We start from the raw sequence: 15,919 nt of genomic DNA, 5'->3' as shown, positions 1-15,919 counted from the left end.
TGGCTGCCGATCCAGCTGGGTATACAAACAGACATCATCATCGCTGTTTGATCTCCTAAACATGTCAACTTGGCCCCGGCCCCGGCAGGTCCCTGTTGGCCCGGCACATGAAAAGCAAGACATGTTAATCATTTCAACCCCCCCCCCCCCCTCCCCTAAACTTCCACAGCTCCGTGTGATCCCACAAACGCCCCGGATCAACCCTTTCTCCCTTTCCTCTCTCTCTCTCGGTCTCTCCCTCCATCCTTCCCTCCGTCTTTCCTCCATTAAAATTTGATATTATCCATCGGTTAATTATTTGCTAATTAGTGAGCATGTTAATTAGAGCGGAGTCTAATGTTAATTAGCTGTATTAATAAAGTTAGTGGTAGCACCTGCCCCGAGCACAGTGCTGCGTGGCTAACCGCTATAGCTGTGTCTGTCACCTGCCAAAATATCTTCATCTCACACATTGCCGTGGCGCACGCACGTGTGTGAGCGTGTGTGTGCGTGTGTGTGCGTGTGTGTGTGTGTGTGTGTTACCTGAATATAGTTGTGGGGAACGTCCCCACAAGTATAGTTACATTTGAGGAAGAGACGTTGAGAGGAGCATTATCCTGGTCCTCACCAGATAAAGGTTTGTCTTACGGCCGAGCTACACCAGGCATTTCAAAGACGTGCGCAACACACACACATACACACTTTTACATCCAGTCCTATTTTAAAGTCTGCGTATGCGGGGTTAGCATATACATTTGTGCGCTCGGTGTAGCTGGAATCATTGTCATTGATATCAACTTGTGCTCGCGCAACACACGCGTGCTTTGAAAAGTGTAGCTCGGCCGGTATGTTTGAAAAAAAGACTGCTCTATATACAGTACTTAAGTCCATGCTGGTTTTGTCGTACAACGACAGATCTACATGCTCGCGCGTATGCAGATTTAAACACCCGCGTTAAAAGCAGAATCCAGTGTAAGATGCCTTACAGATACACGTGTGTGTGTGTGTGTGTGTGTGTGTGTGCGTGCGTGTGCGTGTGGTGCGTGTGCGTGTGTGTGCGTGTGCGTGTGTAACCATGCTTAGCTGTTCGTCAGGATTCAGGTGTCTGATGAATTGTTTATAATCCTGAAACTGAAATTGACATTTTTATCGATGAAGTCAGCAGCTGTTTAGCATCTAAAGTACATCGAGACACACACACACATACACTCACGTGTACACACACGTACACAAATATATGCATACATACACCAACATAGGTTTTGTAGATTGATACCTAAATACACACACACACACTGATCATGCCTAGACCAAAACCTACACTCTCAAGCATGCACGTGTGCAATACCACACACACACACACACACACACACGTACACACACACACACTGTGTAAATTAGCTGAGGTGAGTAGCGTGCTCCAGTGATGCACTTCCAAAGCAGCATTAAAAGGCCAATCACAGCAGCCGCTGATGAGAATGAAAATGATGATCGCCCCGAAAAATCAATACAGACCCTACACACATACGCACACGCATGCACGCACGCATGCATGCACGCACACACACACTTGTATCACTAAACTTCAATATGTTTCAGATTTTACAGTGCAAACCTTTGACGCTAAAGCTGGAAATAGTACACCTACAAGCTCACAGCGCTTGAGCTTTATAGCTCTACTATTTTCTGGCGCGCAACTAAGAATAAACCAGGCATAAACCCTAAGTCTAACCTGTATGTTCTAATCTGAACCTAAATCTTAAATAAAGTAATGCGAGGACTAAGAAAATGGTCCTCACAATGTTAATTTCTACTATGCGTGTGGACACACGTACACACTCACACACACACACACACACACACACACACACACACACACACACACGGCACGCACATGCACACGTGCACCCCCACCAGTCTCCCTCCCGCCGTCTCCAACTGGGAGTATAGAACACCGATGTATCTGTGCTCGTCTAGCGATGTCTGGGTGCCGGAGTCTGTGGATAAATGTCACTCGTGAGCAGCTGTATTAAATAAGAGGCGGCAGTCTGACTCCTGAGAACGCTAATTTCACACCCTGATAACTACTGACAGAGAGAGAGGGGGGGGGGGGGGGGGGATAGCGAGGCAGATAAAGAGAGGGAGGGAGGGGAGAAGAGCTGGAGGGAAACAGAGGGAGAGAAGGAGAAAGATGGAAAGAGGGATGAGAGAGATGGAGAGAAGAGAAGAGAGAGCTATGTAAAGGAGAGAGGGAGAGAGAGAGAGAGTGGCCCCACCCCCTCTTATCTCTGATAGGTTGAGTGACGGTGAATGACAAAGCCAAGGTCACAGACAAATTTAAGACTATTCCATTCAATTCAAGCATATGCTCTGTAACACGCACCCACGCATGCACGCACGCACGCACGCACGCACGCACGCACGCACGCACTTAACATGTGCACACAATATGTATATTCAATATGCTGCATTCAATTTAAGACCCCCCCCAAAAACCTATAGTGAAAACAAATTGAACAGCCATCCCCATAACTAGAATTGTTGTATATTTGGGCACAATTTCAGAGCTCTGATTTCCCCGACCTTACACGACTGACATCATGCTGTAGCAACAGAAAACATGTGGCAAACCATGTCCTGTATGGTTAGCGGTGCAGAGGAATTGAATTATTACGTCCGCCAAGAAAGTTGAATGGGGTTATGTTCTCACCCCCATTATGTTTTTCCTGTTGGCAAAATAACTGGAGAATTCATAGCCATATGTGACTAAATTTGACTGAGGGACTGCCATTGGATTCTTCAGATTTTTCGTTTTTTCATCATGTGAAAGCAGGGAACCATATCTTCAAATTGACATATTGGTTGTTCAGTTTCACCCACCAGTTTTGGAGATATGGCTTATAGAGTAATGTCTTGCAGAAAACAGCAAGTTGAGTAAACAGGTTTGAAAGGTTCACTTCCGTGGTCTCTAACATTACACCTAGCTACATGTTTATGCATTTATTTCATATTTACATGTCGATTTCAGCCCTGCCATTCATTTCAGTCATGCTTTAGTATGTGAAGAGTCTGCCTGTGCTATAAACTCATTTTGGAAGCTGGAATTTGATGGCAGGCTCTCAGTCAAATCTGGTCACATATATTCTCATGAACACGTGTTGGGAATGATCAGTAGACTGCCCTGAAGACATGATGTTTAACCTTTAGGTTCATGAGGTCACAGGTCAAGGTCACAATCAAGGGCCAGATCAAAAGGAGCGTAATCCCTCGTCTGGACAAAACGGTGCACTTTGCCCTTTTATTCTCACACACTGACAGGCACCAACCTGCTCATCCTCTGTGTCTAGGTTAACAACCATGGCACTATATATACTGGTTGTCAAAAAAAGCTTCTTTTTTTTTAATTGTAGATTTATTTTGCTGTCTTCTGCAGTTTGTTGTGGTACTGTAGAACTGAACCAAAAATAAGAAAAAATAATAATTAATTAATTAAAAATAGCGCGCCCGTACACGTCGCAAGGGGTGGTGTATAATTCTCCCTGCCTGATTTTGGTTTTCAATTCGGCACCTGAATGAATGCCACTGAGTGCCTTCTTTTAATAATATATATCAAATAGTTTGTTGATTTTCACAAAGACGGCCTTTAGTTGTTCTCGGCAGAGAGGCTGATAACAGTTATCATAGCTCTGAGAGCTGACCAATCATAATAAATAAACTGCCATAAATAAACTGCCATAAACTGCCAAACTGAATAAAGTGCCACCGTGCGCCAACATGTGCAGAGAGAACTTGTCACCAGTGACGTAGAGTCCGCGGGGGCCTTGGGGCCTCGGCCCCCATGAGGAATTTGTTCGTCCCGTTTGTACCGCGCCAGGTCGCGCCGCGCCCGTTCGCGCAATTCTGGTCTTTGAATTGACTTTGTATGTAATCGCGCCGCTCTAACCATCCGCGTTGCCTGTCCGCTTGTACTGTACACATGCAGATGAGGCATTCAAAGGCTAAGGGCCGATTCATACTCCTATTTTAGAGCCGAATAAAAGTCGGTTCGGCTCTGTAGAGCCTACAATTTGACGTAATTTGAGGTTCGGGGGGGGGGGGGGGGGGGGTACCGTGGCTCTTCGGCTCTTCGGTGCTATTGGAAATTTCTGACGAGCCGAAATCATTTCGGCACTACAGCGCCGAAACAGCGGTAAAATAGGAGTATGAAACTGCCCTAATCTGGTGGCTTGTTTTCACCTGCCAGGTATAATCATGGTATGCACTATGCATATACAGTACTGTACTCTGGCTATACTTGTTCACAATGAAACCACCACCAGCGAGAACACGTGGCTAAAGCCAGACGTGAATCAGCCGTTACCGGTAAGACCTGAATTGTCAGAAGGATGCATTCCAGATAATGTAAAGGATCACTGCTTAAATGTGCAGCGACCCGCTTATTAATTCCAACGGTACAGCTCAGTATAACATACTGTACAGTGTACAGTGTACACGACATACTGCCCATTCCAGGAATGGCTGTCGATGGCACACACCCCGACACACCCGCACAACCTTGAATGCATTCCATACAATGTAAAGAGCACAGCGTTTATCCCATAAACCTGTTCATTAATTAATGGTTACAGCACAGAATAAGACACAGACATGCGTGCATGACACAGACATTATGCTCTAAAAGAGGCTAGCAAGTAAAGCGAGCACGACTCCACCAAGTTCACATGCTTACTATACTGACTGCCTCTGGAGCCTTCGACCGCATTAACCATGGTAAACAGTTTGCTAAGCTACGAGAGAGAGAGGGGTTCCTTCCCACTTAAATGGGTGCCATCATGCCATGTACTGTATACAGGGGGCTCTACACATGTAGGCATGACAGAATAGTGGACTTTATTTCCAGAGATATCTCCTCCATTTCCAGGTCCTCCTCCATGCTATAAGCATATTCTACCCTGAAGCCAAGCATGTTTAACCTGTGTGAGAAGTCAGCCCAGAGAGTGTTGCTCTCATCCTCCCTGTCAATAAAGGTTTCTGGACCTTGAACAGTGGGTGGGGTGTGTGGTGAGAGAGTCCGTGTCTCTCCACACTAAAAACAACACTCGTAAACTCCCATAAACTCCCATGATTCACTGCGGTTGCTTCATGGGATACCGTGCACCATAAACCAGCGCGCGCACATATGCACGCACAAACACAGTGTATACACAATCACACGCACGCACGCACGCACGCATGCACACACTTGCGCACACACAACAGTTTACGATTGGTGATTTGAGAGTAATAGTTCTCAAACGAGTGTCATGTTTTTACCTCCTGACAGCTCCTTAGAGAGACAGAGAGAAAGAGGGGGGGGGGGGGGGCAAGTTGAAAAGCAAAAAGGAGAAGAAATACAGATCTCATTACACGTGTGGGGGGGGGGGGAGCGAAAGTGAATGGAGTGAAATCGACACTTGAAAATAATTGCATGTTATTCACATTGTAATAACAGACAGACATCTGACACAGATAATACACTGCACTGACTGCAGCTGCTACACACGCATATCCCATTGTTTCATGCGCACGCACACGCACGCACGCACGCATGCATGCACACACACGCATGCACGCACACACACACAGCCCCGAGCCTGTGTTTGTGTTTGTGTGTTGGTCCAGATGTTTCCAATGTTGCCGTTTCCTCTTCCCTCAACACCACTAAATCTCCCCTTCTTTCATCCATCCATCCATCCATCCATCCATCCATCCATCCATCCATCCACCCGCCTACCCACCCACCCATCCACCCATCCGTCTGTCTGTCTGTCTGTCTGTCTGTTTGTCGACCCATAACAACATGGTTAACAGTATGTAGTACAGTCAAAGGTTATGCTTCCGCCTGGGTGACAGCAGACTGCTGGGTGAGCGCTGGCGCTTTGGCATGGGGGGTCATATCTGAATGGGTGACAGCAGACTGCTGGGTGAGCACTGGCGCTTTGGCATGGGGGGTCAGATCAACATATCCGCCTGGGTGACAGCAGACTGCTCGGCGAGCACTGGCGCTATGACATGGGGGGTCAGATCTCATTTTTCGGGCCTGTTGAGAACTCCAGCTGTTTTCGCCGGCTGCCGGGCGTGGCTGCACTAATAATCTTGGGGCAGGACCATCTAGAGTTTAAATGGACAGGTATCAGTCAAAAGAGAGACATCGAAGAGGAAGGATGTATGGGGAAGGATCAACATATGGCATGTCAGAACAGGTCAGCAGTTCAGCACCATATATGGATAGTTAAGAGTTTGAGGTTTGAGATCAGATATAGAGTTGCTAGCCAATATAGATGACATCAGGGATCTCCATATACAGTATGGGCTTAATATTGATGACATCAGGGATCTCCATCCCAGATTATGTCACGGATGTCACGCGCCCGACCAACCAACACACTGATGGGAAATGCACAATTCCATAGTTTACTGCGACCTTCGGTCGCAACAATACAATACAAATCAATGCACAATGCAATACATGTGATGTGTTTTCCTTGAGGAGACAGGAGTTTATAGCATGGGTTGAGATGACTTTCCTCTCTGGCCTTTCATTAGAAACATGTGGACACATGCACTGCACACGCACACACACACGCGCGCACGCGCGCGCGCCATCTGGTACATGGAATTGGAGATAAAGTTGGGTGCTTGTGCAGTTGAAGATGTCTCGCTGCATTGCTGTTGACAGCATCACCTAGCATTGCTAATAAGTACCATCACGACTCAGATTCAGATACCTTTATTTGCCATTTTGTGTATACAGTACACACATAGGAATTTGCTTTGACATAAACATGTCATGAGTGCATTCAATTCTTTTTTAAGACATAAGACAACACCATGCAGGGAAATTAATATAAAGTGCAGGGTTATACAGTAGTTCATAGTGTTTCAAATGTTGCCGGTGATTAAAGTGCTGGTGACACAATCCATCATAAGTACTATAAAAGACCAATTGACTATTCATTAATTCAATTGGCGTAGATCTACACCAAAGGCGGGGAATGGGTTAAGTACATTTTGATACCGATAAAGTACTTTTACTCAAGTATTTTTTTATTCCACAACCAACAGTATTTCTACATTGCAGTATTGTTACAGATTTTTTATTGAACTTTTATTGCCATTATAATATCATTTCCAGGCAATTTGTTTCATATTATAAGACATGTTCATTTTCTCTCAGTTAATTTTTGTGTAAGTGTAAAATAAAAATAAGTGACATTACACTCTAGAGAAGCATACATGCACATACACATGTATATACACATTCATCTTCATAGATAACGATGACAAAAAAAAAAAAAAAAAACACAAAAATACATAGTAATAATATTATTTGCCTTGCGAGTGCCTTGGGGGTGAACTTGAACTTTTCACTATGATATGGGAGGTTAAGTTAGGGTATCTGGGCGGAATCTCTACCTATTTGTAGAATCTGCTTCCAGATATTCTGCCACTATAACTCCCATCTCCTTTTGAAGTTCGGGAGCTGAATTTCTAACTGGGCTGTCATATATTCCATCTTGTATATCTGTTTAACTTTTTGTAGCCGCTGATCAATAGTAGAGGGGTTGGGATTCATCCATCTTTTTTCCAAATGTCAACAGAATATGAAGTATATATGCAGTATATACGTAGCACTGGTTATTCGTGAACACTTGTTCATATATGTCTAATAAAGATGACCTTGAGTTCAGTGGAATATCTCTTTTAAAGATTTTGTCTAATTCAGTTTTTACCTTTTACCAATAGGTCTGTATTTTTGGGCAGTCCCAAAATATATGGGTATGGTCACCAATCATATCACATTTTCTCCAGCATTAGCAGGCACTTTGAACAGGCATAACTCATGCCCTGTCTGTCTGTCTGTCTGTCTGTCTGTCTGTCTGTGTGTCTGTTTGGGGTACGAACAGTTGCAATACCACTGGGTGACCTCAAGTGGCACTGTTGAGCAGCCTAAAAGGGCCATTCACACTGATATGGATCTCCTCTGGGCCTGAACTAAAGGATTCAATTGACAGGTTACCTAACCATGTTGCATGGAGAAATGATACATTCATTTCATAGAAGCCATACATACACATGCACATGCACGCACACACACACGCACACACTAAGGCTGTACCCTAGCCCTGTTTTTAGGACTCGAACTTCAGCAGGAATTCTCGAGCGAACTTCCGAACCATTCGATTGTATATATCAATCAATCAATCAATCTTTATTTATATAGCACGTATAAAAACAACCGAAGTTGACCAAAGTGCTTCACAACAAAAGACAACAATAAACAAATTCAAATACAATACAGTGCCTAAGAAGGTTAAAATCAGTTCACATTAAAAGCAAGGGAAAAAAGGTGCGTTTTGAGAAGGGATTTGAAGATGTTAATTGATTAAGCAGCTCTAATATGGGGGGGGAGGTTGTTCCAGAGCTTAGGGGCTGCCACCGCAAAAGCGCGGTCACCTCTTGTTCTGAGGGTGCGTGATGTTGGCACGGTCAACAATGATTGGTCCGCAGACCTCAGAGCTCTGGTGGGGTTGTATTGGTGTATGAGTTCGGCCATATATGGGGGGGCCAGGCCGTTGAGGGATTTAACACAAAAAATGCTGGAAACGTATCCATACGCTTTATTAATATCGAACGCCGTACGCGCGAAGCGTATGTATACGTTTTATACGTTTTTTTATTGCTTACTGTACATCAACGTCCTATGCTCCAGGACACCGGAGAAAATAACAGCGATCGTCTCCAGGAAGCTCCAATATGTGATCCGGGAGTAAAAAGCCCCTCCCTCCTGAAAAGAGGTCTGTCTGTGGCGAAGACGCTCCCTCCTCCAATGCCTCCATTACACGTATGGGTCTGCACGGCAACGGCATAGACCAACGCAGATGTCAGGGCATCTAAAATGGAGTTACCCATACTCTAGTAGTAGTCTAGTGTCTGTGAATACACTCGATTCCCCCTCCCCTCCTGTTTCTACATGGTTTCTCCCGAGGAATCTTTGTGGGGGGAGTCTCTCTTCTGCCCGGATCGCATTGCAGTTTGAGTTCCCTGGCCCCAGGCCACACTGCGCCTTGTAATCGCCTTGCACCGCTCTCTCATTCTCGGAAAAAGATATAACGCAGTCGTGTCGATTTGCCCTCTGCCAGTATATAAACCAAGAATAATCTTCAACGATCGCCATTTCATAACGTTTTCAACACGCACACGGCACACGCCATGATCAACTAACTGCCTGGCTACGTCTTCAGTCTTCACCAGCCATCGCTATCCGTTGTGTGGATCGCCATCGCGTCTTCACTTTGTTTGTTTGGGCAAGAAGCACGATCAGCGATGGAAAAGAGCTTTATATCCACGGCAGATAAGTAATGACGTATTATCGAAGGACCGCCATGATCAACTTACTGCCTACGTCTTCGTCAGCCAATGCAGCCATCATCGCTATCCGTTGTGTGATTGTGGATGTAGGCTATATCCACGGTATCGAGAGAGACGCCCGGCTGTGATATAGGTCTTATCACTGCAATTATAATGAATAAAAAGGCTACAATCACACAACGGATAGCGATGGCTGCATTGGCTGGTGACAACGTAGCCTCGGTCCCAGGCAGTTAGTTGATCATGGCGGTCCCTCGATAATACGTCATTACTTATCTGCCGTGGATAAAAATCTTTTCCATCGCTGATCTCTGCTTCTTTGCCCAAACAAAGTGAAGATAGCGTTGTCCAACAAAGCAGCCAGTTATTTGATCATCTCTCTCTCCTGTGCTTCTTTCCTCAAACATGTCCAGACATGTCAACCTCAACCACTAAACTCACCGATCCAGTAACGCATCTCACCGTTATACTATCGTTCTGAAGGCAGATATAAAAATAAACATAAATAAATTATTGTCATATACATACTACACACTGAATGAAAGCCCTAATTGTCTACTTTTAGGAGGAAAACAAATACATAATATTGATCCCATGTACAGTTTGTCAGTAGGATATTGAATGCAGTTGTTCAGGTCCAACTATTATTCACAAAATAAGGCCTATAGCGACATGTACATATTATATACCGTATGAAACAGAAGACCCTCTGCTTTCATAAGAAAAAAACTAATACTGTAATAATAATAAAAATCACACCCCTGTGAAGTGAGCATTTCCTCATGAAGTTATCATAGCGAGTTATAAAGGTTTAAAGTCACAGAGATTGACAGGCAGATATAAACATAAATAAATTATTATCATATACATACTACACACTGAATGAAAGCCCTGAATGTCTACTTTTAGGAGGAAAACAAATATACAAATATATACAAATATAGTTTGTCAGTAATTGGCTATTGAATGCAGCTTGCGCCCACCAGAGAGGATTTCAGAAAATGCATGGACCAGAAGAACTATTATTCACAAAATAAGGCCTATAGCGAAATGTACATACTATATACCGTATGAAACAGAAGACTCTCTGCTTTCATAATAAAAATACTTCTACTGTAATAATAATGAAAATCACACCCCTGTGAAGTGAGCAGTGCAATGTTGCGCAACATTGCACTGCTCACTTCACAGGGGTGTGATTTTCATTATTATTACAGTAGAAGTATTTTTCTTATGAAAGCAGAGAGTCTTCTGTTTCATACGGTATATAGTATGTACATTTCGCTATAGGCCTTATTTTGTGAATAATAGTTCTTCTGGTCCATGCATTTTCTGAAATCCTCTCTGGTGGGCGCAAGCTGCATTCAATAGCCAATTACTGACAAACTATACATGGGACCATGTGTATTTGTTTTCCTCCTAAAAGTAGACATTCAGGGCTTTCATTCAGTGTGTAGTATGTATATGATATTATTTGTGTTCATTTTTATATCTGTCTGTCAATGTCTGTCAACTTCAACCTTCCATATCTCTGCTGTTTTTTCAAAAGAGCAGCGTGCTGCGAAAAGCAGGTGTTAGAAAAAGGTCAATATCTCCAGAATGGAAGATGGTAGAATCATAATTTTTTTTTTAAATTGAAGTGGACTAGTTTGGCTTCCTTTTGATTTATGCGGTGTGATTCTCGCTATAAGAGGCCCCTCGCTGTGGGCCCCGAAAAAGTTCAGAAGTCCCAATGTTAATCGCTCAGCACCACCAAGCCTGAGCAAATAGAAAACTCTAGCAATCAATGTGTTAAAGGTGAATAAAATAATCTTGAAATCGATTCTCTGTTTTATGGGGAGCCAATGGAGTGAAATTAAGACTGGTGTTATGTGGTCATATTTTTTGGTACCGGTGAGGAGGCGGGCAGCAGCATTTTGTACTAACTAAACTGATCTGTTTGTCGAAATAGAAGTGGTTGTCGAATATAACGCCAAGATTTCTTGCACTGGTATGGATGTTAGATGTAAGGGGGCCGAGGTTGGTGACAGAGGGGATGGGGTGTTGTCCAAAGATGATGATTTCAGTTTTGTTGTCATTAAGGTGAAGAAAGTTTGCATCCATCCAGATTTTAATGTCCTCTAAACAGTTGGTTAAGGGGTTGAGTGAGTTATTGCTGGCGGATGTGAGTGGCATGTAAATTTGGACGTCGTCAGCGTAGCAGTGGAAGGAGATGGCGTGTTTGGAGAGGATGGGTCAGAGGGGCAGCATATATAATAAAAACAGTAGTGGGGCCAAAATCGAGCCCTGGGGGACCCCACAGGTAAGGGGGGCAGCGGATGAGGAGAATTCACTCAGCTGGACGGGGAAAGTTCTATCTGTCAGGTAGGATCTGAACCAAGTTAGGGCCAACCTGCTGTTCCAGTCTTGTAAGTAGGATTCGGTGGTCGACCGTGTCGAAGGCAGCGGATAGGTCCAGCAAAACTAAAATGGCAGGGCTACCGGAGTCCACTGTTAAAATGAGGTCATTAAAAACTTTTAGGAGGGCTGTTTCCGTGCTGTTCCCGTGGCCGTGTCTGAAACCAGATTGAAATTTTATATAACCTTCGAGCTGACTTCCTCTTCAAAATAAGAGCCACGTGTAATGATTAGTCCACACCAGTCCATTTACAGGACGTTAACGTCACATTTGAGTTCCTTTTGAATGCCTGTCAGATTACTCTACATAAGTGTCTCCAATGGTTCAAGCCCAGCAATTAAGATTCAAGTGCCAACCCTAACGAGCGAACGTTCGAACCCCGAATGTTCGGGGACAGCTTTAACACACACACACACACTAATCACACCAGCAACATCTTTTATCATGATCCCACTTAAATTGGATGTTGATTATGTTCTAGTCTGCCGAGTCTGCCTGTACTTGCCGAGCCATGGCCTAAAGCGTTAAATCAGAAGGCCCACATTTTAAGTCAGGGTCTCTTACCCCGTGCCACATGACATAATTCTGAAGCGGCATGAAGTTGTGTACCAACATAACCTTCCTATATAAGCAGGGGTGATAGGGATCTATGTTTTTGGATGGGACCGGCCTCAGCCCATATAACATAATGCCCGTATGGAGAGCAGGCTTGAGACCTGCTTTGGCCAAACATATCCCCATGAACACGTCATCGATGGGGTGAAGAGGGATGTTCTTGGACATGTCATATATGACCGAGGCTGTGTATCCTGACAGGAGGAACCCCCCACCGCCACAGTATGGAGGGTACTCGTCTGACTCCTGCACCTGAACAGGGACAAAGTATTTGCTGTACGGCGGATCACGGATGACCGTCATGCCAATATTCAGGGATCCTACAAAGAGGTGCTCGCCGTTTCCCTCCTTGGCATTCACGGTGCTCAGGAGGTACTCCACCATGTTGTCCGTGTGGGCAAAAATGTCGTCATCCCCATTGAGGAGGAAGTGGACGTGTGGACAGTTCCTGTCCATCCACTCCAGGAAGAGGACCTGCTTCAGAGTGAGGTTGCAGAAGGTGTCGTCGAAGTCCCACTGCAAGATGTCTCCGTGCTCGTCTTGTTCCATTCCTAGCTGCCCGTTCAGCATCTGTCGCTTAAACCCGCTGCCCGTTGTCCCCACCAGGAACACCCTACGGATCTGCTTGCCCCTCTCTAACCTCTCCTCTCCCCAGGTCTTACGCAGGGCCTCTCGTCGCTCCTGGTTCTCTGGAAAGCTCTTAATGACGAGCAGGAGGAAGACGTGTTCGGATCGTTCCGCCCCCCCGCATTTGCCAGGGACGTCCAGCATCGGTCGGAAGTGACGGCAGTGGCGGTAGTACAGGTGGTCTTGGATTACAGCGGGGAGAGAGGAGAAGCCTGTCATGCTGTGGGCCATGGACGTGTTCCTCTGGCAGGGCGGCCATGACGGTGGAGAGGGGGTGCTTTGTTTGGCTGCCTTAATCCGACCTGCTGTCTCTTCTCCCGTTACCACGTCGCTGGTACGATGGCTTTGCCCAAGAAGGATGACGATGCTCGACACCACAGCGCCTCCAACCAGAATGAAGAACGTCCGCTCCACCGTGCGAGACAGTTTAATTCTCATCCTTGACTATCTATAATGGGGCAGAAAAAAACTTAATATTGACAAACACCACAAAAAGGCTGTTGTTAACACTGGGTTCAAAACCATTTGATTGAATGAATAAGCATGATGCCACTATATTCATTCTCTATACATACTTAAAGATTGTTAATATCTGGCTTTGATGTGGATACTTGGTGCGGGTTTCATAATGTAGACTACTAATGTATGTGATGGTCGTGACTTGTCAATGTATACAAATATACTTTTAAATACATTTTCTGAAATCCCAGTTGAAGAGAAGCTTGTACGTGATTTTCTTTACAGAAAATATAGCTGCAAGCAGCGATAGCAGGCACTTTGAACAGGCATAACTCATGCCTTGTCTGTCTGTCTGTCTGTACTACGGACAGCTGCAATACCGCTGGGTGACCTAAAGTGGCACTGTTGAGCAGCCTAAAAGGGCCAATCACACTGAGCACTATAACTATAACTGCAACCAGCCAGTGGTGTTGTTGAGCAGCCTGCACAGCTCAGTTCACACTTATGTGATTTTCCTTATTGCTTGGTCCAATCTTATCGCTGCTTACAGCTATATTTCTTCTTGCACACTTTGAACAGGCATAGCTCATGAACCGTTTGGCCATCGGCAATAAAACGTCAATACGCATATTAAGCCGTGTTGGGACCCCAGAAAAAGTGCCTAGAAAATGAATTCCGTTCCCGCGTCATGGGCACTACTCATTCAATGCATGTTTTCATAGATAATACCCTTCTGATCTTTGGGTTAAAAGTTCTACTCATAATACCCTGCAGTATTTTGTCACAGGCCAGAAATGTATATAAAAGTATATAACCAAAAAACGAAGATATTGTGCTGCTGTTTTTGCGTGTAAAATGATTGATTTTGGCAACACAAAATATTTATATATCATAAATACATATACCTAACATCTGAAACAAGTACTGGTGCCTTAGTTTACTCATATGTGAATCTAGATCATGAAATGTAGCAAATTTGTTTAAAAAAACCGCTTCAACTAACGTTATTGGCACCCAGCACAATGAAACATACACATAGTAATTTTAGCCAAAAGGTTATGTTTCATACATTCAAAATTTCACAACCTACTGTGTAATGATGTGTAGAAAAGAAAAGCAGCGCACCTTGGCCCAGAATGGCTGATGGTCTATCAAAATGTTACCACGCCCCCTAAATTGGAATAATGCAAAAAAAAAAAAAATGCAATGAAGGTCAGAATTATTTCAACATATTGTATGCAACATGCACAAACTGTCACAGCATCTGACATTTCAGCAATAGTCCCGGGCCTTACGGATATTTCCATGCCAATCAATATTAAAGGGACACAATTTGTCCCGGATGTAGCCCAGGGCATGCTCTAATGATTAAGCTAGGGCGCCCGAGCCTGTGACCTACAAATGCGGTGTCTATTTATTTAGTTATTTGACCATTACAAACGTTGTACAAATGTTGGAATACTTATCATTACAATGGGGTGTGTCTGGTACCCTAATTTGCATTTCCAAGATGGTGGCTATGTGAAAACTTAACTTTTGACACTTTCAGTCAAGTCGATGCATGTATTTTAATCATTAGAAACACATTGGAATGTTCCAATTCATGATTAAATCTATCTAGAACACTCAGGTTTGCCATTATGGTGTACAGCTTCATCACTGTATAACCACCCACTCCATGTGAGGTCCCCACGACGGAGCCCGCGTCTTCCTCACCAGCCATTTGCAGCATCCTGTTGCATACGCTAAAAGATCTGAGCATTCCAGAAGAACACATCACCAGTGCATCAGAGTAGTCAGACCAGTCCAACGACCTATTTAGGTGCACTCGGAAACTAGAAACTTGTAGTTGTCTACATTCTTCACTAACTCAGCATTTATGTTCGAGCTATACCCTCTTGGTCATGTCATATAGTCCACCACCATCTCCTTGGTCTCGCTAGCATTGAGCCATGCGTGCTCAACAGTGTTTTGACCTGAGATGGAGGGATGCAGCTGACCACTGCAATGTCATCTGAAAAATTCTCTCACTGTCCGGACAGAGGCTCTCTCCTCAGTGTTTGTGGAGATGACTGATTTAACCTGTTGTGCCTTGATCAAGTCCATGCAAAACAGGTGCGCAGCCACACCCAGCTCTGAGTCCAGTTCTAGTTTGACTCAGGCCAGGTGTGACTGCTAGATAGGCAATTCACACTGAGACGGACTGAATCCGTTTCATTGGAACCGTTTCCGAATACGGTTGCCTGGTCCCCGGTGGCCATGATTCACATTGCCCAAGATTCAACAGCGCACCCGGGTACACTTGCATAACACACTTTAATCCTCCAGATGGGGGTGTGCTTGATGGCTGGCGCGCCCGGACACTGACCATCAACTCTGGAACATTGTCTCAAATAAATCCAGACACACATTGCATTGCCTCTTTGGCTC

The 15,919-nt window shown here is 44.6% G+C and overlaps 1 protein-coding gene across 1 annotated transcript; it reads right to left on the bottom strand.

Moving 5' to 3' along the window:
* Positions 1–12,304: 12,304 nt before the first annotated feature.
* Positions 12,305–13,468, bottom strand: LOC310878462 (N-acetyllactosaminide beta-1,3-N-acetylglucosaminyltransferase 3-like; the record flags this gene model as incomplete). The annotated part of the gene is made up of 1 exon (XM_083792791.1): positions 12,305–13,468. The coding sequence occupies one exon, from the start codon at positions 13,466–13,468 to the stop codon at positions 12,305–12,307; it is 1,164 nt and encodes a 387-aa protein (XP_083648917.1).
* Positions 13,469–15,919: the final 2,451 nt, after the last annotated feature.

The sequence above is a fragment of the Protomyctophum parallelum genome (assembly GCF_964188405.1).
Source record: "Protomyctophum parallelum genome assembly, chromosome: 20".
Classification (NCBI taxonomy): Eukaryota; Metazoa; Chordata; class Actinopteri; order Myctophiformes; family Myctophidae; genus Protomyctophum; species Protomyctophum parallelum.
The sequence above is the reverse complement of the archived record's forward strand: the minus strand, read 5'-3'. Positions and strand labels throughout refer to the sequence as shown.